The 25,169-nt window shown below is 44.9% G+C and overlaps 5 protein-coding genes across 8 annotated transcripts; 3 read left to right on the top strand and 2 right to left on the bottom strand.

Moving 5' to 3' along the window:
• The first annotated feature begins 69 nt into the window (after nt 1–69).
• LOC6497917 lies at nt 70–1,000 on the top strand. Of its 2 annotated transcripts, XM_044716568.1 has the most exons (4): nt 70–195; nt 256–414; nt 467–628; nt 689–1,000. In XM_044716568.1, the coding sequence occupies exons 1-4, from the start codon at nt 145–147 to the stop codon at nt 842–844; spliced, it is 528 nt and encodes a 175-aa protein (XP_044572503.1). In that variant the 5' UTR covers nt 70–144; the 3' UTR covers nt 845–1,000. The 2 variants fall into 2 exon arrangements, with proteins under 2 accessions (XP_044572503.1, XP_001961708.2); XM_001961672.4 differs by having other exon boundaries at nt 70–414.
• Nucleotides 875–2,915, bottom strand: LOC6497615. The gene is made up of 4 exons (XM_001961673.4): nt 2,611–2,915; nt 1,965–2,541; nt 1,386–1,852; nt 875–1,329 (listed from the first exon to the last, which is right to left on the bottom strand). The coding sequence occupies exons 1-4, from the start codon at nt 2,769–2,771 to the stop codon at nt 978–980; spliced, it is 1,557 nt and encodes a 518-aa protein (XP_001961709.1). The 5' UTR covers nt 2,772–2,915; the 3' UTR covers nt 875–977.
• Nucleotides 2,916–4,196: 1,281 nt separating this feature from the next.
• LOC6497918 (dorsal-related immunity factor Dif) lies at nt 4,197–22,238 on the top strand. 3 transcript variants are annotated; one of them, XM_001961674.4, is made up of 7 exons: nt 8,858–9,374; nt 15,781–15,828; nt 16,756–17,316; nt 17,375–17,757; nt 17,912–17,987; nt 20,222–20,329; nt 21,198–22,238. In XM_001961674.4, the coding sequence occupies exons 2-7, from the start codon at nt 15,801–15,803 to the stop codon at nt 21,956–21,958; spliced, it is 1,917 nt and encodes a 638-aa protein (XP_001961710.2). In that variant the 5' UTR covers nt 8,858–9,374; nt 15,781–15,800; the 3' UTR covers nt 21,959–22,238. The 3 variants fall into 3 exon arrangements, with proteins under 3 accessions (XP_014761891.1, XP_014761890.1, XP_001961710.2); XM_014906405.3 differs by lacking the exons at nt 8,858–9,374; nt 21,198–22,238 and adding an exon at nt 4,197–4,527 and having other exon boundaries at nt 17,912–20,972; XM_014906404.3 differs by lacking the exon at nt 21,198–22,238 and having other exon boundaries at nt 8,852–9,374; nt 17,912–20,972.
• A 136-nt stretch (nt 22,239–22,374) lies between these two features.
• Nucleotides 22,375–25,096, top strand: LOC6497919 (putative E3 ubiquitin-protein ligase UBR7). The gene is made up of 3 exons (XM_014906406.3): nt 22,375–22,474; nt 22,534–23,463; nt 24,623–25,096. The coding sequence occupies exons 2-3, from the start codon at nt 22,593–22,595 to the stop codon at nt 24,997–24,999; spliced, it is 1,248 nt and encodes a 415-aa protein (XP_014761892.1). The 5' UTR covers nt 22,375–22,474; nt 22,534–22,592; the 3' UTR covers nt 25,000–25,096.
• Nucleotides 23,531–24,628, bottom strand: LOC6497614 (radial spoke head protein 9 homolog). The gene is made up of 2 exons (XM_001961676.4): nt 24,125–24,628; nt 23,531–24,067 (listed from the first exon to the last, which is right to left on the bottom strand). The coding sequence occupies exons 1-2, from the start codon at nt 24,470–24,472 to the stop codon at nt 23,570–23,572; spliced, it is 846 nt and encodes a 281-aa protein (XP_001961712.1). The 5' UTR covers nt 24,473–24,628; the 3' UTR covers nt 23,531–23,569.
• Nucleotides 25,097–25,169: the final 73 nt, after the last annotated feature.

Here is a 25,169-nt window from a genome sequence, read left to right as displayed (position 1 = left end):
TGTTTAGCTTATTTCAGATAAATAAAATAAATATTCAATTATCTATAATGGTTGGTGGACCTAACGAGAGTTTAATCGTTTACAAAAATATCCAACTTTATAAATTCGCATTCAGTGTACTTATGGATTTGCTCTGCTGTTGAAATGAATTTCCGATTCGGTTGTGTTCTTTTAGTTTTATTTTTTATAAAATTGGTGAGTAGCCGTCTACTTCTCCTAAAAACTACTCCCTTTAATTCTAATACCCTTTTCAAGATGGAGTGCCGTAGAGTGGACTTTACCAATATCAAGTGTACTAGCTTCGACAGAAACTTCTCCGTTTTCGAATATTGTTATATTAAAGCTGTTAACCGAACCTTGAAGCATTTCTCCCTCAAGGTCCTGCTCCTTCAGGTTCCAGTTAATCAGTTTAAGGTGAGCCTGGAATTTTGAAACTTAATTCTCTGGATATATTTCCTTCATTTAGGTAAACTTCGCGCTCTTTAAGCGTTCGAATGGCCTGTCGCCCTTCAACTATACCTTCACCTTTGACGGCTGCAAAATGCTCGAAGTCCAGAATCCCTTCATATCCTTTCTGTTCAAGGCATTCAGAACATACACCAACATCAACCACTCGTGTCCCTACGACGTAAGCTTGTTTTAAGCATTTTGTTTCAGATTTTTGTTTAAATAACTATTTAAATATCAGCATGATGTAATTGTGGATCGACTGCCCACCCACTTCATACACGAGAAGCTGGCCTCAGTTTGGCCTTTTCCGGAGGGCGACTACGTTTTTTCAAGCAACTGGATTACTTCGGGCGTCAATCGAGCCAATGTTCGCATCCATACGTCCTACTCCTGATGATAACTGAGCCTTATTAACAAGAGGATGTTACTTTTTTATGCATACATTTTTAACTAACAACTGGCTATAAGGATTTTACGAACAAAATCAACCGTCAATCAACAGAAAAATATTAAAAGAGAACAATAAACTATTTGGTTAACTTCAAGAGACTCTTGGACGGTGTGTCCTTGTCATCGCTGTCAAGGACATCATCTTCAACCATAGGACCTCCGTTTTGGGGCGCACGCGAAAAGAGCCCCTTCAGCTTGGTGACCGCTCCCGGGATAATCGGCGGTGGAGGTGGCGGGGTGCCCGGCAACATGTAGTGGGCCACGAAGTGCAGCATGCGGTAGGTGGCATGCTGGTACACCTGGCTCTGGGCAAAGCACTGGCGGATCCTCTGGCCCAGAGTGGCGGCCAGACAGTTCTGCAGAGTGACCACCTGCTCCTGCTTGTCCTGGAGGGTTTGTTCCAGTTCCAAGGAGTGCTCCAGGAGCTTGCTAATTATTTTAATTCAAATTCAGAGAGATTTCGATAAACGGTTGGAGATACTTACCTGTACTGATCATCGAGGCCATGCTTGACCTCTTCCAGCTTAGCCATATTTTCGCGCAAATCTTTGATAAAATCTCGTTTGAGAGCCAGGTCGATGTGAAGCAGTTCCAGCTGCTGCTTCATCTCCTCCAGGGAAAATTGACTCTCCTGGTACTCGCGCTGCAGCTGGGTGAGCTGCTCCAGATGCTTCCGCTGTTCGGCGTTCACGTGGAAGAGTTCAGTCTTAAGAGATTCTTGGATATCCTGCAGATTTTCGATGTCCTGGTTCTTGGCAGACAACTCCTCGGCTAGCTTGTCCTTTTCGCTCCTAGTCTGCACCAGGATCAAGCTCAGCTCCTCGTAGGAGAGCTTGGTCTGTGCATTGTCCCGGAATGACTGTCTCAACTGGTCGTTTAAGGTGGCATTGCGGCGCTTCTCAACGCAGAAGAGCGAGTTGTAGACATGCAACTGGTTGCGATTCTTCACGACCTGTTAAATTGAAGTAGAAGTTATCTATAGAAACCATAGTAGCACCTCCACTGCAACGCCCCTGACCTTTGGCATCTACAATGCAGATTCCGTAACCTCAAAACCCACTTACACTCTTTTTGTAATCCTCCACCTGCTCGCTGAGATGACGCACTTCCTCACGCCTCTTGCGCCAGGCATGCAGCATGATGGTGTTGAAAATCCTGAGGCTGGCCACGCGGGCATCCTGCTCCGGAGCGACCACAAAGCTCATCTTTCCCTCGCTCCCCTCGCAGAGCGGCAACACCAGCTTGGCCACACTGGCCTCTAATCCTGCCGGAACTGCAACAGCAGATTCCTCCGACTCGAGCTCCGCGTTGGCCATCTTTCGCGGTGAGGGCACGTGGGCCACCACCTGGTAGTTCCCGGTGCGTCGTGCTTCCTTGAAGTCCATTTGCGACACCGACTTGCGAACACGGTAATTAATCATGGCAGCGGTCTGCTGGCGTTTGAGGGTCAAGTAAGGTGCCACGACAGTGGAGGTCGAGAGGGAGGGTTCCTTAACGAAGCTGCTCTTGGGGGCAACCATATAGCTGGGCTGGCCGGAGCTGGTGGTGGAGGTGGACAGTGAGTTGTCCGAGGACGAGGGTGTCAGCAGCACTGCCTTGGGTATTTTGTTCAGGAACTGGTTGTTGTTCTCCTTGTCGAGGCTGAAAAACAAAAGGGGTTGGTCCAAGCCACTACTTTCTATTGAATCCATCCCTCTCTGCACAACTTACATCATATCCTTCTTGAGGTATCTTGAGCCATAACTGCGACGCTTTTTTAGCTGTCCTGGGATGGAAGACTTTGTGTAGAGTGCCCTTGGTGATCCCTTCGGCGATATACTGTTCAGAGGTGAGGTGTTCGCCTGACGGATGCGAGGACTTTTCGGCCACATGCTGTCCAAATATGAATCAAAATTAAGTTCGACGGGAACAAATTAAATAAACAATAACTTTTGTATTATGTTCCAAACGTAGAGAAACAAATTATAGATCTGTGCTATGCTAAAAGGAAACTAACAAGACAGATCTATGGGGGTAGAGTCCAAAGGTAAGGCCTACTGCTTTGTAAATTCAAATGTGATGGTAGAGACTGATTTAGAGAATTGATTTAGTTGCTTTAAGGAACCGGTTTATTTTTAATAATGATTAAGATATTACTTCAATTGACATGTTACGAATTACGTCTACCCCCAATCCGGATCCGGGCCATGTTCAAAGCCGGAGAGATATCCTGCTGGGGCACCAGTTCGTCTCGCCCCCGGCTATCATCCACTCAACCATCACATCCGGCTGAGTTCTCACACATCGTAAGTAACTTGATGCGGTTGCCTCCGCATCCGTTGTCTTATTTTGCGGCCCATTTTCCCGGGGGGCACAATTTCCGCTACATTGGGCGCCAAATGTGCGTTCAAACGCAGCTCCCCACACTCGATATTCGAGAGAGAGAGAGAGAGAGCTTTAGTTTTACGATACATTTTGAAGTGTTGGAAAGCGACGACGAAAGCTTCAAATAACCGTCCTAGGTCAACTTTTGTCGGCCAAAAGTCAAACAAAATTTCAGTGATCATTTCAATATATATATATAAAGTATATACTATATATTAATAATTTAACTGGTTATATTTAATAATTAGTTATATCATAAATTGTAAATGTAATTGTAATAGTAATTGTAAATGTATAACAAAATGTAAGTTTTAAATGAAGCAAATATATTCTATTTTATGCTTTTTTCTTGAAAAACTTAGAATTAAACTTAAACTAAACTATTTTTCTAAAAAACTAACGTTATTTAAGAATCTTAATATTAATATTTCAGTTCCGAATAAGTTTCAATCGCATATAAGTTTTTTCTGTTTCGTTTCTAGCCAATTCTGCCTATATATATCCCGTTCACCGTCTCCTATGATTCCCGGATGAAATCCTTCCAATATATGCCCAATTATGACATGGGAATGTCTTTTCAAACTGGAGACACTAGCAATGTGTTTTGATACTCGGGGCTCCAAACCATCCTCCCTAGAACCTTCCATTATTAAACAGAGTATCTCGTCTCTTGTTTTCGGTCCTGGTCCTAGCTCCGTCCTGGCTGGCCCAACAGCTGCCGATGGAAGTGCCGCCGGAGGAACTTCAGCTGCTCCTCCAACTATCCCCTTCAAGGGAGCACTCCACTACCTCTAGGATCTGGAAGCTCCAGTGTGGGTGGAAGTTAGAAGGGTGGCCAGAATAACCGGCAGTCCGTCCGTATAACTGCTGGCGCCGTGTGCTGGCGCAGCTCCCCACAGTGTGTCGATATTCCACCACTCTGCGTGGTGGCCAAGGCGGCATCGGTTCATTAACGGTTCGTCGCTGGTGGCATAAGGTTGTCGGTCGGTCTCCTTCAACAGCTTGAAGCAAGGCAGGGTTTAGTCCAGGAATTCCGAAGGAGCGGAAAACTAACGTAAAATTCAAATCGAAACCGAAATGTGCTCATAAAACAATAGATTCGGCTCGAATTTCGCATCTGAAAGTGGTGTGCCTGTTGCCTGGTGCGTGTGTGGGAGTGATTAAAGTCGAAAAACGAACATAAAATTGAAAAAAATTCGAGTGGAAAATTGAAAATCAACAAAACATATTGAATTATTGCTCCGGCTAAAAATTCTGATTTAGGTGAGTTCTGGAATCCATCTATAAATAATCTCACTGCCTCCGCGAGATTACAAAATTCCGATTTGTTTATAAATAATTGGCCATTAAGAGCAAATACAACAATTGGGGATTGTGGCAGAACATTTCATTGATGTGCGCTTGGGTTTCTCCCAGCGGATCAATTAGACTGGTCTCTCAAACTGGTATCTGGGGATCTTAGTCATTTCCCCGCATCGGGCTACAGGTGTTACACTCTCCAATGCTTACGTCTTGGGGAAAAAGTTATCCAATTACATTAATCATGCGGCGATCTTTCGCTTAGGAGTGCCACAAGTCAGACTATCATTTGGCTGTTTGGATGATGACCTGTTTTGGGGACTTGGATCAGAACGTTAATAATGCCAATAAAAAGTCCCTGACGTGTTAACTGGAATCGACTGAAGTCGATCGAATATGCGCACGCCTCTGGGACACTTCTGGGAACTTGGCAGTTGGAAGTGTACTTAAGAATGTTCCTGGAAAGACAATGCATTATTAATCGGATATAATGTTGGCAATTGAGCGACTTGTTCGCGTTACTGGCATTTGCAAAACGGTTAGCCAATAAATGACCGCTTTTCCTGGGAATCGATGTGAGGCTAACATGTGTTAGGTGTTTTTTAGCCAAAACAAAGAGTTATACTAGGCAGGTCCTACTCTGCTCTAATTAAATTGCTTTTCCCTGTTTCTCTTATTTCAATCGCGCCCAAAAGATATCAGTTTACTGAACACTTTTCGTCACAATCACACTAAAGTTCAGTCTTATCTGACCTTTGAACAATTATTTCCCCCACATTCCGCATTCCACTCTCCACTCTCCACTCGCCGCTTTAAACAAAACAAACTGTGAAATACAAACAAGGTATTGAGCTCCGAGAGAACTCTGGGCTTGTGGCCAGTTCTGTTTGCCAAATCGCAATAAGTTTTAATCCCACACACACACACTGTTGTTGTCCCGTTGCACCCACCTCGCCAGGCGTTAATTAATTAACAGTTGTTGTTGTTGCTGGTTCTGGCCATAAGGCAGAATCAAAACAATCTGTCGGCTGTCTTGTTGTGTCTCAGTTACCTGTTACCTGTAGTTGTGAAATGATGGAGTAAGTGTCTTCGAAGCAAACAGCCTTGATACTGAAAGAAATAGAGATGAAAAAAAGATACTTTTTTCCAGTGTAATTACACACTGGAGTTATAAAAGCTCCAACAGATACAGATACAATATCTCTGCATTGCATGCGGAACTCCCCAACTGCACTTGCCGATTACATAATGGATCTGCCAAAGTAAAAGGCAAAGAGAGTGGAGACTGCAACCAGTAGCTGCTCCTCCAGTAGGATCCCCACTCTCTCTCGGCTTTCGCTCTCCGCAGATTTCCGCATGGGCAGGCACACAGATACAGAGCCACCAACATTAAGCCAGAGTGGCCCCAATTGAAAGCGAGTGTGAGATACAATTGTATCGGGCTTGGGCCACCGGAATTGCGATTGTGTGCGGGGCTAGTGATTCATCGCCAGTTCGGGGAATCCAAAGCCAATCAAGTGCTTCAGGCCCCAAAGCCAAGACACGGCAGACGGACAGGTTTTTGGTTGGATTTTTATATTTTCAAAAGGAGGGGATTGGCCAATCTAAAGAGCATACATTTTTATTTAAGTTAGTTACTATAGTAATAGTGGTAATAGTAGTTACTACAGCATAGTAGAGATATACATACATACCTCTATTATTTATTAGGAAAGATTAGAGGAGAGTTTATAATTTTATTTAAACAGAAACAATTCAAAAGGGACCTGGAAAGGTTGATTTAAACGGAAGTACCATAAATACGCAATATTTTTCTTTTGAATCAATTATGCTTAAGATTAATTAATAATCTGGAGTTTCTGGTAAATTTTTTTGGAAAAAAACTTTTATGAGATGAATTTACGTATAATTTCCTAGTAAGATATTGAAGTTCCGCTTTCTTCTTCCAATTCTTTTTTATAAAATCAGCAATAGTGACTCCCAAGGGGCCTATGAAAGTTCTTGTTTTACGCAGGACATCTTAGCTTCGACGCAGTACTTAATTTTTTTTCTTAATTAATTGGGACGCATTGCTTTTGCGTCTTTTGGTCTTCAAACATTTTCAGTTCGTTTGTAATTTTGGCCCGTTGGCCCCATCGGGTTATCGATACGCCTGACGACCCAGCCCCGCTCCTCCTGAAGGTCCCTTATCACTATTCTAGTGGATGTCTTGAATGTTAATGCGCTGAGGTCTTTGTTACGCTGCCTCTTTGAGGGCGTCTGCGACCTTTCGTCGTGACTTTATTGCACAGGCACTGGAAAAAATATAAAAAAAATATATTTCAAAACAATACAAAAATATTATTTAAATAATTTAATGTTATAAAATAATTTATCATATTTTAACTATCTACACTCTTTTTTAATAAAAAACTTGTAGATAATTTTTGGCAGTGCATTCAAGCTGGCCTTAATGTGGGGCTGAACGAAGAGGAGCAATAAAAGCGGCAGCAACAACAAGTGGTTGCCCAACTATGCGCTCCTCTCTTTCGCCGCCCCCTCGCCTTGGCCCCCTTCGCCTCTTTCTCTTTGTGGCCCCATCTCCCTTACACCCGTGATTGTGTCTTTGGGGCTTGGCTTTGTTTGTCTGCAGTCAGTCACCCGGTCTCTCTCTCTCTCTCTCTCCCTCTCTCTTAACCGCTTACGCGTGTGACCTTGAATCACACACATGTGCCGGAATTGCAGGGGCTGCATGGCGGGGGGGTTGCCTCAGCCTCTCTTTCTTCGCCCAGCTTCTTCTTCTTGTGGAGCGCCGAACCAAGCTCCATAATGAGTTCAGATTTTTGTGACGTAGGCTCCACTTTGCAACGTCATGGGCCGTACTACGTACTACGTCTTGTGCCCAAAATAGTATTCTGCATCGCTCGTGACGTGATTAATTTTTTATTTTTAGCGTAGAGATGGTTAATTGTTTAATTTTTCAAATAAAACAATAAAAAATAAAACATTATGAATTATCAAAATTCTTAACAATTCCAGTTAACGGAGGACCACTAAAATTGTTACATTTTCAACTAGTCATCTGCTTTTATGGTTTTTGTTGTTCAGGTCCAGAAAAATAGCTCACAAATTGCATTCGACCCGCCCACGCCTCTCGAAAACTTTGTTGTTAGTTGAAAAATCTGTTTGGCCAGAAGAAAAATATCTAGAGGCACAACAATATTGAATTATTTCAGCCCAAATTGCAATGTTAGCCACAAATATTCTCCCCCCGACCAGGTCCGAACATTGTATACTCGATTGTTTGGCCTGCACTTGTGTGTTTATTTAAATGACTAAAATCCGGCGATGGAACAGAAGCCAAAAATTGAGTTAATAACTCAGCCTGACCTTAGACGCCGTCGAGACTTTTTCCTCATTTTTGGGGAATTTTGCTTGCGCCAATTGGCCAGGTCCATATAGATTTTATAATTTACATTGGCCGAGGGCCGCGCTAGTTTCGAGTCTGTCAATTCCTCGGAAAATCAATAAAAATATTCATCTGTCAATATTTAATAAATAGGATCTATTGTTGTGCACCTGCCAGATGCCCAGATGTTTGAGAATCAGATGGCCGATGGCTAAAAAAATTAATGTTAAAGGTAAGATCATTAAAGCGAGTGATTCACACCGCTTCTCCACTGATCGATTAGATGTTCTGTCTCTTTGATCTTTTGTTTCAAAAAACATCTTTTGTTTGAAATTCGAAATATTTAATTTTCCAGTTGATCTCCTTAAGTTTTTTAAGGAGAGTTCATTAGACCTAACAATTTAGGGATACTATTTACATTTCATTTGAACCAATAAATTTGCTTTCCCTGAAAAATCACCGGAAAATTCGGCCTCCAGGAACCTCTGCTTGTTTATAGCAAAAAAAAAAAAGAGAAAAAAATGGAAATTGAAACACCTGCCGTGTAGTATAAAAATCTCAACACTCGGCTGAACCCACTTAAAAATCTATAATAATTTTGTGCGATTTGTTACGTCATAGGAACGCACAAAAAAAAAAACAAAAATCAATAAACACAACGGCAGACGTAAGAAGTACGGCCATCAATGGACGATTTCGGGGCTGAAACGAAAACAAAAGTGCTGCGCTCCAAAAAGGCAGCGCAGCAAGAGCGATCGCCATATCAGCGAAGCCAGTACAGTTTATCACGTATACGTATCACGTATACGTATCAAGTATACGTACTGTGTGCGATCGGCCAGAGAGAGCGAATCGCGTCGGGGCGCTGCCGGAGTTGAGCTTGCCTGGAAGCTACTGGGAAGCTTGCGCTCATTTTTAATCTGAACTTGGCCGGGTACGGTCGTGCCACTCTCTTAACCATTTCCTCCGATTAAAAGCATATTGTGCAAGTCGCACGCGACTATATGTGTGTGTCTTTGTTAATTATACGACAACTACCGCAGTGAACTGCAGATGTGTGTATAAATCAATGTCCGCTATCAACTGGCTGCGGCTGCAGTATCTATAAGAAATAAAGCCCCAAACAGCAGCGCTCGTTGCTTGGACAGCTTTTTGGAAGTGTTGTTGTTTATCGGCCAAGAGGCTGAGTCGAAAATTTGGCGCGGTTTGTTTGTGACTAAGCCCCCACGCGCGATAAGCCAGACAAACAAAACACAAATAAGTGAATAAAATCGAATTTTAATCAATTACACGTGTCGGTCCAAACAAAGAGATAATTCGGTTATTGTGTCGCAGAGTGCATTCGGATTCGAAATTAAATTAAATAAGCTAATAGCTAATAGAGTTGTTTTCGGGACAAACCACAACATAAACCCCATAAAAGGTTAGCCCGCAATATGAGTCTTGCGAATAAAAAAAAACAAAATTAGCAAATCTAAGGCGTAGTTTGTAAAGCACCGATGTCTAGTAGACAGATCTGACGGAGAACACTGCACACCCTGGCTCAGGAACTGCAATGACACTGCATGAAAGCGCATACATTAGAAATATTCATAAATTATAATCCCAGATACATAAATAAATATCAACTCTTGCTGTGGGCAATTAGTTATGCAAGTGCCGCGTGAAATGCAAATTTTATTTATAAATTTTGTACAGAAAACAATGTGGACTAGTACCTTCTGTTTGGCAAACATTTCCCTCAAATTTGACATTTTATTTAGTCAGTTTTAGGCTTGTTTTGAATGCCAAATGAATCACATATTAGAACCTATCTACTGGTCTATATTATATGCCAATAAATCTCCACACAATGCAGGCTGCGGTCGACAGCGATTAAATAAGAATAATATAAAGTATTATTCTATGGCTTTCTGTTTGATTTGTCGATTGCAGGCCTCATTAGCATACTGGTCCAGATCGCTTTGGCTGGCCCACATGCCGGAACTATTCCCCCGAGTAGTTGTTTCCTCCCAAATGCATAATTGTTCTTGGACCTCCACTGAAAAGCTAATTGCCTTGAAACTGGTACTTGTTTGCTTGTGTTTCCTTAGTAAGCGATAAGAAGCTCCGGGCTAAGCTGGAAAGAGTGTATTTTCTTGGCTTCTAATCGAATCATCTCAAGAGGAATATGATTCTGAAGCGCTTCTGACTCGAGGCCAGGGAAGAGAAATATTTATATTAACGAAATGTAAATATTTTTACAAAATCGGAGAAAAGTTTATAAAAATTTCTCATCCACGGCATCTGGATCATTTCGTTTATTTCATTTGTAATCAAAGGAAAACACAACCTGCGACTGACTGGCAATCGGCAATCGAAAGACACAGAATGCCATAAAGACTGGAAGACTTTCCGCACGCACACGGACACTGGGAATCCATAAAAATGGAACGAAATGGAACAGTCAGGGTCAAAACTTACTTAAATATCGATTTATCTGCGCCCAGATAGCCACGAGCTATCCCTACTTGTATCGCCCCGAATTGAATGTTTTTCGGCAATTGTTGAAAGCAAAAAAAAAAGCAACACAAACAAATGCTACATTTTCACACCTTTTGGCCCGGGTGTGTGGCAGTTTGCTTACATTCGACCTACAGAGTCGGAGCTATAACTCTGCAACTTGTACTAAGCAGACTTGTTGCCAGTTGAAAGTTATTGTAAATTGAATGCCAGTGCCAGGAAGGTTATTAAGAAGGTTTTCTTTAAATATTTTCCAAATAAATGTGTATATTTTATTCTTTTGTTCTTTGTTGTCTTGGCATGACATCTCGTGTCAAAATATTCGAAAGAAATCTCGCCATGCTGCTGATGAGTAATTTAAATTTCAGACGAGCGTTATCACTTCCACCAAAGCTATCAAAGCTATCAACCAATTCTATTAAAAATCCCTCCGTCCCAACATCATATTCCACTCGAACAACCACCAAACTTTACATTTATGTGCCACTCACACCCAGGCCTCCCTCGAAAGAAAATTTCACACCCCATGTCGGAAAAGCAGACTCCCATTACGCATACGCCATGCTGGACCAAATCTGAATTGATTGAATCGTGAAAAGTTTTATGGCAAAATAATTAAAGGCTGCGGTTTCTTCAGTTTTCGGGCATCGCGTGTGCCTCTGTTTCGGTTTTGTCTTGGCCATTAGAATGAAAATGGTTCTAACGCTCCACTGGCCTGGTCTGGTCGGCACGGCACCCGGCATTCGGGCTGGGCATTATTTACTTGACTGCAAAAATGCTTCCTTTGATTTGCTTGGAATGCCATGAAAATCGATTTGCTGTATAATTTAACTTTTCCCTTCGCCCTGCTTCGCCACTGTGAGTGATGAGGGAAGCCAAATGTAACCGGAAAATGTGAGGAAATTAATTGCTTTTTAATTAGTCGGGCGCATACGTTAACAGTTTTCAGGTGATGTTGCCAAAACAAAAAGTATATTTCGGGTTTATGGGCTCACGCGGTTGGCCAACGAAAACACAGACACTGTCCTGGCAAGCAGGAAAGGCAATTGTAACCACCACCTAGGTGTCCACGTTCTATATTTGGAAGGGCAATCTGCAGCACTTAGCCTCTCATTTCGTTCCTAATTAGCCGGGGAAGTCTGCGCCGAGGGATTACCCACTGATAGGCAGTGTGGAAAAGCTTATCAAAACCAGCTTAGTCTTCCAGCAGCTAGCTGCCCCTGTGTGGCACGTGCCTCGGCAATCCATTTGAGCTGCCTGTCTGAACAAATTAAATAAGAATTTTGTGCATGAAAATGCTGTGGCAATCAGCACACAAAACGATGAGTTAAATGCTGATTAAATTATGAACAAAGTAGGGAAAAAAAGCGGAGAGAAGGGCAGTTTATTGATTGGGAATGCTTTGAGGTCCAATTTTATTTAATATTTGTTCACCTTCGACCTAGAGCCGTTGTCCGCTGCTACCTTTTCCCTGACAGAGCACAAAACATTTCATTTATTTTAAACATTAAAAAGTTTATTTTCATGGAAATGGAAACCCAAGCTGAATCGATGGTGACCTTAGAAAAGTTCGGTTCGGGGAGTAAACAAACATTAGTTATTTATATACGCGATGCATATAGAGCGGCAAATGGATTTCCTGCAAGTGACAGCGGGGCAAGACCCGTCCAAGGACACTGTCTAAGAACTACGGGGAAATCATAATTTTCAGCATTTATTGATTTTCCTCGGGGGGGAAGGGCTGTTGGAGGTGTGGGAGATTTTTTGTCATCGCCTGCGAGAATTCATTTCTACTTTCGGGTGACAGGCGAAATTCGTTCGAGAAACTTTTTATTTGAATTTAATTTTTTTCGTAGATACACACGGGCATGGAGTGTGATGCAAGGCACTCGGCATCCACACTAGGACACTGGCAGGACCTCCAGTCACGCACCGACACACACAGGGCTTAAGTACTTGAGGTGCCAATGGGAGAGAGTGCCTGGCAAGTGGGGGGAGCTGCTAGTCTGTGTTTGATGTGGAGCCCATGTGTGTGTGTATTGTGTGTGACTGAGTGTGATTAGGCCATCGGTGTGTGAAGTGTGTGCGATGTGGGAGTGTGAGTGGGAGGGTAAGTGGGTGGCGAATTTTCGGCCCTGGCCTGTCCCCGGCACCGATCTCGGACCCATTCCATTATTATTCTCTTCTATTTAGCTGTGTGTTTATTTTCGGTTCAGAACGCGATTTTCCAATCGATTGAGCACGTGACAAGGTTCTAGCTACTGAAATATGTATGTCAGACGACAATCCTGCTCAAAGGACATAATGCTCCAGCCCAGTAACTCAAAACCCGGCATTTCCTTGGCCATCCCCGGATATCTTCATTTCCAATGCCCTCTATTTTTGACAACGTTTAATTAACATTTTTCTGCTACCTAACTCGCTTTTCTTTTCCGTGGGCGAAGGCCTTTTTGTTTGCCTTATTTATGCGCCGATTCGTGGCTCTGATTTATGTCGCCGAATTTTTCCGAGTCCTTCCCCAGGACCCGCCCCACTGGCCATCACTCGCCCTAAGCCCAAAATGCGAATTAAATTTGTGCGTGGTTTTTTTTTCTGTTTCAGCTGGCAGACCCAGGGCCCATCTTAAAGTATTATTCAGCTCAAGGAGGAGGATACTCCGGTCTAGGCCCGGCACAGAGGTGGCGGAAGAGGGAGTCCTTGGGAGATGAATCAAGCAATTACGCTTCTGGAAAGCTTCTTTTTTTTGCATTTGAGGCACTTAATAAAATAGAAAAATTAAACTGTAAGGCTGGATGGAGAGAAATGTTAATGGAATATTGATCTTCTGAAGAAAACTTACTTACTCTTCCCTAATCAGTGGAGTTTTTGAGGTTTTAGATCCTTTTGGAGGCAGTACCACCCTCCTTGCTGGTTAAGGGGCTAATTGACATACTTACAGATTCTAAATATACAACAGCTGCTCACATATGCGAAAAGATTTAACCAATTAGCTCGCCCATTAGTCCTTTCGCTATTTTCGGATGCCTGCATGCTCCAGGTCCGCCCAGGATGTGTGGAAAACGAGAAAGGATTACAGTGGCGCATTCGTTGTGGGTCTGCCTCGTTTGACGGCAAACTTTTGGTATAATTAGGCCCTAAATATTTAAATTTCAGTTAAATTCGGTGACGACCTTGAGATATTTCATAATGTATGCCTGCAAATGATATCTCAAAGCCAGGCCATTGCCCGGATGTTGCAGAGAATGGCACAGAGTGTGTGGGTGTGTGTTGTGTGTTTTTGGATGAGGATACGCTTTGCGAATGAGATTAGCGGGTCTGCTGTCAGTGGCAGTAAGGCAACACCTCGATAAAAACTTTCCTGCCTGTCACTCGACTGCCTTAATGCACTCGGAGATGTCTCTGGACTTTAAAAATTCATAAAAAGTTCACATTTTCAAGTGTACTCCAGAGAAATGCTTCCCATATTACGTATACGCCATGGCTGACGTACTATTTTATTAATTGGCAAAAGCACCATTTATGCAATCTTTATTGGGATAATCCCACAAATATTGCGTTTCATCACGTTTCTCATAAATATTTGTGGAGAATATTCTTCGGTGCATATTACGTATACGCCATGTGTGATGCAGATTTTCAAATATTATGGGCCCTTCGTGTTTCAGCTTCATTATTTTATACTGATGTTTACTCGCTGCAATTGAGCCTTTAGTTATTGTTGGAAAATTTTTAATACAACAGTCAAATGTGTCATAAATGTAAATCGATGCTTTGATATTTTGATATTCGAGTGTTTTTACGACGACTGCCAGCACACTTCTATCCACTTGCGCTTATTACTCGGCTCAGATGTGCTACCCACGTGAGTGGCAGCAGGTCGGCAGGGACAGAGGTAGACCCATAAAGCGTCATGTGGTTCGTAAACAAGACCGAAGGATGTGTCCCCACAGCTACATACATATGTGTGTATTTGGTGTGCTGTGGTGGTGTGTGGTGTGAATTGCAAAGCAACCAGAACAAAACAAGAAGCAGCAGCAACAACACAAATCCACTGACGGACAAATTGTTTTTGCAAGGCTATAAATGTAAACAAAATTAACATATGCAAATTTTTTCAAGCCCCCCAGTGCGTGTGTATTAGTGGGTTTTGTTGGTGTATGGGTGAGGGAGTCTTGACGCCAACGTTTGGCATTTAGACAAATAGGCTGTCTGAGGCTCCTTGAAGACCTTCTTCTGGATTGTATCTGCCTTGCGAATGTGTGCTCTGCTGTGTCCTTCTTTTGTTGAAAAGTTGAGTTATGGGCGGAAAATGCAAAACACTTTCGTGGCAGATACCGGGGCAAGGTTCGCCTTGTTGGCCTCTTTATGGCTGCGACTATTAAATACACATTACACGGACAATGTTATTATCCCGCATACACACAAGGCGAGTAACAATGATAGCCTTGATCGATGCGCCAGTAGTCGGTATTTGAATGCTTACATAATGGCCAGGGGAAATCGTTAAGGGCAGAGGCACATGTTATAGGATTTGGGTAAATACCAAAGAAGGATAAAGCCATCAAGTCAACTTTCTCCATCAAACAGTAGTAGTTCTATACACTAAGAACTATTACTAATTTTCCCACAAATCTTCGCAGCCGATAACCCCCATCACCTTTACGACCTTCGGAGTCATGCCGAGAGATTCCCCGGCAACACCCATTCTTGCTCCGATTATCACCGAAATGCAACAGATTATGTTATCAGCCCACCTTTGGGGGAAAGAAAAAATCACACAGATAAGCGCTGCTCTTGGGCCGATGGATGGAATTGGGAATTTCACTGTTGTTAAATCAGATTTTGGCTCTGACGAAATTCTTGGGGGATAACCAGTAGTAAAATGTTCGGACCGGTCCTAGAGCAACTACTTATAAGTAGGTGGACCGAACGGAACTAAGATAAGCCCACTAATCAGGTCAACGTCACAGCAGTTTTTCCCCCATTCCAAGATTATAATTTCTTGAAGTCTGACAGCTCGCCCGACCTATCAATAGAAACATATACTTGAACATTTTAATGCGATTAAGTTAATAGAGAATATATTTAATTAAAGATTACATGTATTTTGACACTGATATTTAAAATAATTACAATTTCCTAGAATTTTTCAACAAAGTTAATCAATAGACTCTCATAGATAGTCTCTCTTCTCATTATTATTTCATAAACATCCATGATGGAAGATGTCACAATGTATAAAAAGCACTTCGGAATACTAATCCATCAGGAAACACATTAGCAATATGAAAAATTTAATGACAATCTATCACTTTTTTAATTCGCAGGCAATCAACACTGAAATCAAATGGCTGACGAGTTCTTGGGGGATATAGGTGCGTATAAACAGCCATCAATTTATGGCACATACTAGCCCGCATTAACATAAACAGAGTCCAACCATAATGCCCCTCATAGTCCTGCCACAGTCCGGTTCTCGGATTAATGAATAATCTGGGCACATAAGTCAATCGACAATGCGCTTAATTAGGCCGGGGATGAGCAAGTATCGGATTGGCCGGGAATTTTTAGTGGCTAATTGAACATTGTTATTGCTCGTGTTCGGGTGAATAATGTGCAATAATGTTGATGTTGCTATCCGAGGCCTCTGCCTCCGCCTCTGCCTGTGGCAGAAACAGAAACGCCAACAACAGCGAGCATGCAAGGCAGAGTGGCATAATAAGTCTGGCAAATTGCTGCGTAACTTTTGACGTCAGTGCCTCGACATCTGGCCGTGGTAGAGTTCAAATGAGACCTGGTGGCAGGAGGCAGAAGCCCCCACCCTTTCGCCAAAACAATGGCAACCTAATGCCATTGCCTTTCATGTATATAGTATGCCCCGTAGTCGGCGCGTATCTGATGGATACGGAATTATCCAGTGGCACGCAGTTTTCGATTTCCGTTTGCCAGGAGATGGATGACTAGTTTCGTATTCACATTCTAGTTTGTCATCCTTTGACATATTCCAGGAAGAAGGTCATATGCCAGGAAAGGCTTATTATGCATCCAATTTGCCGCACAAAGGCTACCATTTCTTGTAATTAGAGATGGATACACTTTTGGAAGAGCAATTCCCTTATTTTTCCACATTTCCATTTGCGGAATTAGTGGCTTCGATTTGCGGTCGAAAGCAATGGGCCACTCCACTTAATCTGGGGCATTGCTGGTGACCCCATCCCTTCCAATACCGCCTACCTACCCACCTTAAGCCAAATTGTTGTTAGCTCTCGGACTTATTGATTTTTGCGTTTCACCAACCCTAGAGGAAATTATCAATGCCACAATGGAGGAGAGCGATGGCGCCACGGGGGGCGGCCCTCCGCCGTCCGGACAGCCAATATTCCCGCAGTCCACATCCCTGCCGGTAATGTCGTCGCACCTGCCACTCCAATTCCAGAGCCCGGCGCCGCTGCCCAAGCCGAGCACCAAAAGTGGACCCCACCTGCGAATCGTGGAGGAGCCGACGAACAATATAATCCGCTTTCGGTACAAGTGCGAGGGCCGCACCGCAGGATCGATTCCGGGCATGAACTCCAACACGGACAAGGGCAAGACCTTCCCCACCGTCGAGGTGTGCAACTACGACGGTCCCGTTGTCGTGGTAGTGTCCTGCGTGACCAGCGACGAACCCTACCGCCAGCACCCCCACTGGCTGGTCAGCAAGGAGGAGGCGGACGCCTGCCGGTCCGGCACCTACTCCAAGCGCCTCCCTCCCGAGGAGCGGCGGCTGGTGCTCCAGAAGGTGGGCATCCAGTGCGCCAAGAAGCTGGAGATGCGCGATTCCCTGCTGGAGAGGGAACGGATCAATGTGGATCCTTTTGGAGGTAGGTTTCCTCTTGAGACTGTGAAGTCCAAGCTAATCTCATTCCTTTCGCGATTCAGCTAAATTCGATCACAAGGACCAGATCGACAAGATCAACCGGTACGAGCTGCGTCTCTGCTACCAGGGCTTCATCACAGTGAACAACAAGCCGGTGCCCCTGGACCCCGTTGTGTCCACCCCGATTTTCGGCAAGAGCAACGAGCTGACCATCTCCAAGATCTGCACCTGCTCCGCCCCGGCTTCCGGTGGCTCTGAGATCATCATGCTGTGCGACAGGGTCGCCAAGGACGACATCGAGGTGGTATTCTACGAAACGGACAGCCATGGCCGGGAGATTTGGAGTCAGAATGCGGAGTTCAAGCCCACGGATGTCTTCAAGCAGATGGCCATTACGTTCAAGGTGCCCCGCTACAAGAATCCAGAGATCACAGCAAATGTTAATGTAAGTTTCAGTCTGTGAGGTCACAAGCAAAGCAATTATAGTTCTCAATGAGCTAATAGTAGTTTCAGAATTTCCCCAACCGCAATAATCTGATTAATCAGATTACTGATTAACATATGCCGTCATCTGAAAACCTTTCTAAATTCTTCTTCAGGTGGAGCTGAAACTTGTACGACCCTCGGATAAGGCGACCAGTGCGCCCCTGCAGTTCGAGTACTACCCCAAAACAGGTACGGTAACTTTTGACAGGCTGCAGCGCAAGTTGAAGCGCCGCCAGGAGCTGGACATCTTCCAGCAGATTCTTTCCCTTGACAGCGAAACGACAGCCACGAAATACTCCTGCCCGCCGTTGGACCTCAACGACGAGGAGAACAACACGGTGTCCTCCGACGACCAACAGAGCTCGGGCACACTGAACGAATTCGAGATTGCGGTGAAGAAGTTGCAAATGCGACATCGCGGCGAGTCCCACGACATGGACGGCGGCACCGTCACCGAGTACACGGATAACGATAACGAACCGGACATGGAAATCGAGTTGGAGGTGCCGCAACTGCTGCCCCAGCTGGCCGATGACTGCACGCAGACCTCTACGCCCATGGAGGAGATCCTGCAGCACCCGCAGCTCCAGCCACGTCCTCTGAGCAATGTGGACAAGATAACCGAGTGGATGAAGAGCAGCGAGTTCGAGCGAACGGATAGCCTCACGGTGGAGAACGGGGACACCATATCCCTGACGAACAGCACCGCCCAAACGGCGTTCACGAACGTGAGCAGCTTGACCGCCAACACGACCATTACTAACCAGCTGGACGACGAAGGCAATGGTCTGCCCGTCACGGCCAACGGATCGCGCCGAGACACCCTTGAGAATCCCGCTGTGAAAGAGCTGCCGGAAACCGAGAAGATCGAACCGGAAATGGTTTCGGCCAGTGCCCAGGCGTCGGTGGACTTGGATGAGAACTTCGACGAGACGGCCACGTACACCAGCCTTCAGATAGCTTTTAACAACCCCGTAGAAATAGGAGCTCCGAACAAGGAAAACAAGCAGCAGACCAGCTACCCACCCACTAATCCGTTCGGCCAGCTGGATGACGACGAGTTGGTCGTCCTAACCAATCCACCGGCACCGAGGATCAAAGTTAATGCAGCTCAGACACCGGCCACGCCTCCAGACTCGCCGCCACTACCGCTCCCACCGAGGACACCCTCACCCGATCCCGAACACCGGCTGCCGCCGCTGCCACCGAAGCCGCAAAGAAACTCCCAGGACCTGAGCATCGTCAGCGATTCGATATCCATAAGTCGGTCCAGAAACGGCAGCCTCAGTTCGAATAGAACCACTCCCTCACCGATCATCATAATGAGAACCCCAGACCAGAGTCCCACCAAGAAGCAGCCCACCCCGAGTGCGTCTCCGAAGAAGCGCCAAGGATTCTTTTCGCGCTTCTTCTCCCGTCGCAAGAGCAAAGCCGAAGACGACGAGTCCTTGACACCGGGAGCAAGTCCCAGCAAACAGCAAGCGGGCGGCTCCCGGGCCACCACTCCCACTGGAAGCCGGGAGCCGAGTGTGGCCCACTTCTCCCTTGGGGATCCCAATCGCAGCTCGACCAAATCCATGCAACCCCTGGGCAGAGGCGAGACCCGGAACGGCAAGCCCGTCGGCCGCAGTTCGAGCAGTGTGTCCGGCAAAAGACCTGCCCACCTGGACGCGGATGTGATTCACATTCCGCTGAAGGGAGGCGACAGCGAGAACAGCCTGCTGCGGCCGGAGAGCTACTCCAATGCCAGTACCCTAAGCTATGGAAGACCGCTGGACAGGAAGACCCTAAGCACGCTCCAGTTGGCCGATATTCCCATTAGCGATGGCAACATGGAACTGATAGCCATTGCCGACCGGCAGAGCATCAAGAATCTCTGTGAGGGAGCCTACGGAGTGGTCCTCGATCCCAGTGTGGACTTGTCCGAAGCGGAACACTTTGCCCTGTACACCAGCAAAAGTCCGGAGCCTCCGGAATCCGGCGAGGGCGGAGCGGCCGGTGGCGGAACGGATGCGGCCGATTTCCTCAGCGCGGATGAAATTGCTCGGCGTCTGGCGGAAGCCAACGGCTTGCAGTAGACAATGGGGGTTGGGGGATGGAACAAATTGGGGTTGTGGGTAACTGATGTATTTTTGTTCTTATTGGCAACACAGTTGCACTTATTAGATCCGAAACCAAGAGCTTAAAACATGAAATTTAACAACAAAAATATTTTTAACATCAGTTACCCGGGACTACCCGACACTAGTTAGTCCAACACAGCTATAACTATAAAATACGTTTTCTAGTCGTCTTCTATTTCAGTATTACAAACTACAATGGCTTCACAACTTACTAGATTTAGAAATGTTTTTGAGAGCACTTACCCGAAACAGAAACTACTATTTATTTCTAACCACCCCGATATCCGAATATCTTTATAGACATCCGCATCCAGCACACTCGTAAACTGGGTTCTCAAACGATTGAAAGCCTTAAGCGCACTCTAATGAACACAGAATTATATCCATCCAAGCAGTTCAGAACGTCCAGTAAGTCCTCAAGAGTATTCCTCATGTTTATTGGTGCTGGGATTAGGTTTCCATAATACAAATCTCACCTCTACATAGTTCCTAGAAACTCACAAACACACACACTACCCATACTCATTTTAATGACCATTTTGAGTAGAAAATTTTGAATATATAGATATACGATATATAGAACAGGAGTTGATATACTGTGGACCAATGGGTTGATGACTGTTTTCGCCCGAAAGCGTTGGAAATTTTTTGAATAGTAGTCGGTAAAAATCTGGTTGATTTAGGGAATAGTTTATTGAGCGCCGTTCGAATTGAAAATATTTGTTCTACACATTCTAATTGTACTTGAATTTGAAAAATAAACGTTTTTGAAAAAAAATTATTCTCTCAAGAGTTAGTGAAGTACTTCTGCAAAGAAAGAGTAATAGTCTTGCCTTGAATTATTTAAGAAATACTTAAAAAATCTACAATTAAATATCTGTTGTCTTGTCATCCAATTAAACCAAAAAAATTAAGTTATATTTTCATTAAATCTGGCAACGGCAAGGCTATTAAATGCTTCGGGCCTCCGAGGATTTTCTCCCTTTCTTGTTTTTTGTCTAGTTTTCCCAAGCTTCGTATTATAGCCCCCAAAGTTGGACATCAAACGAGAGTAAGTTGATATTGCCTCCTTGTTGTGTTGGCAAGTTGATGTTGTGGCTGACCGTTGTCCTTTTTGAGTTTTCGCTTTTCGCAAATTACTTTAGTTTCACCTCAGTTTCGCCTCAATTATGTAAATGCTTTTTGCATGCGGTTCACCTCTGCGTTCATTAAACTTTTCTCCGGCTTACTGTCATTCCAAGCATCTGGCTAATAACGTCGTATTTGTGTGTTCCAGGTCCAATTTCGGTGGTCCCCCCGCCTCAGCCAGCACAGGGCCAGCCACAGGCTCAGGTGTCGCCCAACCTGGCGATGCTGTTTCCTGGAAGGAGTCCCCAGCAGTATGTGCAAGACATCAAGCTGGAGCCGGCCGTACTGGATATGGACAGTCGGAGTAATCCCTGCCCCCCAGGGACCTTTAACTATCCTTCGCCTCATTCTACCTGCAGCACAGTGGACAGTATTCCACCGATTCAGATCGGCCAGAATACAAACCATTTATATCTCCCAGAGACCTCGAACCTCTCCATGACTTCCTGCAGTCCTACGAACTTTAATGGTGGATCCATGACTCCCATCAACCAGAATAACAATAACAATAATATGTTGATGAATAACAACATTAACTATTTGGAGTTGAATAATGTTGGCGTCATGAAGATGAATGCCATGAGTCCCACGGCGCCGAGCAACCAACACCAAGTATACCAACAGCAGCAGCAGACCCAGTATCAGACGGAACCAAATGCATATCTGCCGGCTCAGAATCAGTACTCCATCCAGGCGGAGCAGCACCAGTTCACCCAGCCCACTCAGCTGCAGCAACAGACCGAGGGCCACGTCCAGTCTTTCAGCGATCTGATTCTGAACGGCACACCGATGGACTTGGGCTCCATCGACTTCATTGATGAGACCCTTAGCGGCCTGGGGCTGGCAGGCGACGGAGCTGTAGGTTTTGGGGGAACCCCCCAAATGAACAATAATTTTGCCAATTACTAAGGTCTATATGCATTTAAGTTTGTCAAGCCACCAGAAGATTAACCAAGCTAAGAGATATGTATAGAGGTCTCCAAAAAAGGCTGTTTTAAAATTCAAGTACAACTGGTTATAATAACTCTAGTTATCCACATTTGTACATAAATATAATTCATAAAAATGAGACGGAAATGCGAATCTCATTGGCCTGTTAAAGCCCTGTTATGACTTTGTGTAGTTTTTTAAAGCGAAATTCATATTGTAAATGTTTTCTTATAATAAAGAGTAAATTAAGATTTTTAAATGATTCGTTTTTGGAGGGGATAATGGTTCCATTTTTTTTTAATTTAATTTTAATTTTCAAATTCCGGCTCCAGCTCCAATAAAACGACATATTTGAAATACTTACAGAGGTCTGTTAACTTTCGATAGCATTGAACATTTTTCAACACTGTTCGATACACGATATAAGTATATCTATTTAGGGGGACATACCGATATTTCGACGTCCCTGGATTTAATATCAAGAAGAAGACGTTGGTAAATTAATTGCAATTTTCGTTCATCATCCCGCCAAACTAACGCGTTGCTCTATTTAGAGGGAATTAAATAGTTTGCAACGCAGTCCCGCTCCACCTCCGAGAGAAGAGTCGAAGAGATGAGTGAACTCAACACTACCAGCAGCAACGCCGAGGGCGATGAGAATAATCCCCACGAGCAATCGACAATAACAATGGTGGATGTCCTCGAGCAGGAAAAGGAGCTGGAAGATGAGTATGCCGCTGTGCTGGGGGCCTCCGACGAGAAATCCTGTACGTACGCCAAGGGCCCCATTGGACGGCAGGCACTCTACTCATGCCTGACTTGCTGCCCGGAATCTCGCGGTGATCTGAGCAAGGCAGCCGGAGTTTGCTTGGCCTGCTCGTACCGGTGCCATGAGAACCACGAACTGGTGGAGCTCTACACCAAGCGCAATTTCCGCTGCGATTGCCCCACTAAGCGTCTGGGCAAATGCTCTCTAAACCCCCAGCTGGAGGGCGCCCAGTCGCCGAATTTGGAGAATCTCTATAACCAGAATTTTCAGGGACTATACTGCAAGTGTAAGCGTCCGTATCCTGATCCCGAGCGCACTACCGAGGAAGTGATGCTGCAGTGTGCCGTCTGTGAAGATTGGTTCCACCTGCCACACATGCAGGCCCCGGGCTCCAGCGAGAAATGGTTGGACTCGTGCAGTGAAATGATCTGTGACGGCTGCATGGATTCCAAGCCGTTCCTTAAGGATTATACTGGCTTGGCCCTGAAGCCAGTGGGGGTTGAGACTGAGAAAGACGCCAAGGAAGAGGACAAGGATGAGAAAAAATCCAAGCCGGAGGCTGATGACAACCAGCTTAAGGATGAGTTGGATCGCAGCATTTGCGACATAATGAAAGTAGCCGACGGAGAGGAAGAATCTCAAGCAGAAGAGCCCAGCAAGAAGCGTGCCAAATTGGATGACTGCCGTCGACCCAAGCCGCTCAAGCAGCACGAGGGTGAGTCTATGTGCACTTCGAACTTTGATTGTTTTCCTTTCTATGTAGTCCAGAGTACAGTATAGCATTTTGCCTAATGGGAAGTAACTTTAATAAGGAACCAAACTTAATACATAAAAAGCAAGTCAAAGTTCTTCTTGCCATCGCCCAAGTAGAGGAAACCATGTTCATGCGAGTCGATCTTGTGGAAGAAGGTCATGCCCAGCCAAAGGCACGATTTAATCACCACCAGACGCTCATTCTTCTGGAGATTCAAGGCGAAAGCCTGGCCCAGCGGGATCACACAATCGATAGTGTCCAGAAAGTCGATGGCGTAGTTGTAGTCACTTCTCTTGGCCAAGTTAACCTTTAGATCGTTTCGGGGCAGTCGATATAGTTGGTAGTAGGACTGATTGTCGATCTGCAAGCTGTTTAGACCACGGAACATCTGGTTCGGTATTACACGGCCGTCGGTCATTTTGTAGAAGGCTCCTCGTGGGCAAATGGCGCACTCTTCGGTGATAATAAACACAATGGCAGCCAGGCGTTCCTCCTCCTTTAGCTTGACCACCTCGGGGCGACTGATTCCAGTGACATGATTGGCCACAATGTCAAAGGTAGGATCCTGCAGGGAAGTCACTCAATCAAATGAAACCTCGTACCATTTCCTTTCCGTACTTACCAATTTAACGTAGGTCAGCATACTGGGATCCCCAATGAAGGGCTCCCGCGCCAGAATAGTGGCCTGAAATATCTTGGGACTCTGAACGAAAGGCAGCAGCTGCCACTGAAACTGGTCCAGACTATAAAAGTACTTTCGATCCTTCAGGCAGTCGTTAGTGTAGCCAAAAGCAATGTAATAATCCCCCTTGGTGGCCGTAATGCGACCCCACAGATACATGCCGGAGAAGCGGTTATCATTCTGCAAGGCAATCAGGGAATTTTCAATCAGTATGCGCTGCTCCGGTGATAGCTTCATTCCGCAGTACATCAGGGAGTCCAGCCCATCAGTGAAGTACTCTAGATTCATGGTAGATCTTTGAAATTTAAACTTATTGTATGTTTATGTGCGTTAGGCTTAAAATGTTTGATTCAAAAGTCAGAACTAGATTGATTATAAGAACATTCTATTTCTATTTTATGTGACAGTTATCATTATCCTTTATTTTGTTTACTCCAGGTGCTGCTTTTTGGACTAATGACTGGCGCAAGTCACTCTGCCAGTGTTCCGATTGCCTAACACTATACAAGGAGCTTGCTGTTGAGTTTCTTCTGGACGCCGAGGACTCAGCCAAGACCTACGAGGAGCGCGGCATGAAGCGAGCCGAGGAGAACTCCAGCTATGAGCAGGGCATCCGCGCCCTGGCCTCCATCGACAGGACACAGCAAATCGACGCAATCACAGAGTACAACCGCATGAAGGACAAGCTAAAGGAGTACTTGCAGGATTTTGCTGCCAGTAAGAAGGTTGTGACCGAGGAGGACATCAATCGTTTCTTTGCTGGGATGCGCAACGAGAATAATGCCAACTTGGGTCAGCCCTACTTCTGTCGCTAGAGAGAGAGGCCCTTTATTATATTTCCTAGTATTACCCACATTCCCCATAAAATCAAGACCTCATACATGCTACACATACATACTACACATTGAAAAAGTTGTAATTGGTTTAATTATTTAAGGGGAGGACGAGCTTTAAGCGCTTGATTAAAAAATTCTAGTGTTACCAG

The sequence above is a fragment of the Drosophila ananassae genome, chromosome 3R, assembly GCF_017639315.1.
Source record: "Drosophila ananassae strain 14024-0371.13 chromosome 3R, ASM1763931v2, whole genome shotgun sequence".
In the NCBI taxonomy this organism is placed as follows: domain Eukaryota; kingdom Metazoa; phylum Arthropoda; class Insecta; order Diptera; family Drosophilidae; genus Drosophila; species Drosophila ananassae.
This window is presented reverse-complemented; position numbering and strand designations above follow the sequence as displayed.

Excerpts from the sequence above, each read along its gene's own strand:
- LOC6497917 (XM_001961672.4), top strand. The coding sequence starts at position 145 with ATGAATTTCCGATTCGGTTGTGTTCTTTTAGTTTTATTTTTTATAAAA. Across the intron at positions 415-466 it reads TTCCAGTTAATCAGTTTAAG|GTAAACTTCGCGCTCTTTAA; the intron begins GTGAGCCTGGAA and ends TCCTTCATTTAG. Across the intron at positions 629-688 it reads ACCACTCGTGTCCCTACGAC|CATGATGTAATTGTGGATCG; the intron begins GTAAGCTTGTTT and ends TTTAAATATCAG.
- LOC6497615 (XM_001961673.4), bottom strand. The coding sequence starts at position 2,771 with ATGTGGCCGAAAAGTCCTCGCATCCGTCAGGCGAACACCTCACCTCTG. Across the intron at positions 2,542-2,610 it reads TACCTCAAGAAGGATATGAT|CCTCGACAAGGAGAACAACA; the intron begins GTAAGTTGTGCA and ends TTTGTTTTTCAG. Across the intron at positions 1,853-1,964 it reads TGGAGGATTACAAAAAGAGT|GTCGTGAAGAATCGCAACCA; the intron begins GTAAGTGGGTTT and ends TCAATTTAACAG.
- LOC6497918 (XM_014906405.3), top strand. The coding sequence starts at position 15,801 with ATGGCTGACGAGTTCTTGGGGGATATAG. Across the intron at positions 15,829-16,755 it reads CGAGTTCTTGGGGGATATAG|AGGAAATTATCAATGCCACA; the intron begins GTGCGTATAAAC and ends CACCAACCCTAG. Across the intron at positions 17,758-17,911 it reads AGATCACAGCAAATGTTAAT|GTGGAGCTGAAACTTGTACG; the intron begins GTAAGTTTCAGT and ends ATTCTTCTTCAG.
- LOC6497919 (XM_014906406.3), top strand. The coding sequence starts at position 22,593 with ATGAGTGAACTCAACACTACCAGCAGCAACGCCGAGGGCGATGAGAAT. Across the intron at positions 23,464-24,622 it reads GCCGCTCAAGCAGCACGAGG|GTGCTGCTTTTTGGACTAAT; the intron begins GTGAGTCTATGT and ends TGTTTACTCCAG.
- LOC6497614 (XM_001961676.4), bottom strand. The coding sequence starts at position 24,472 with ATGAATCTAGAGTACTTCACTGATGGGCTGGACTCCCTGATGTACTGC. Across the intron at positions 24,068-24,124 it reads TGCTGACCTACGTTAAATTG|GATCCTACCTTTGACATTGT; the intron begins GTAAGTACGGAA and ends ACTTCCCTGCAG.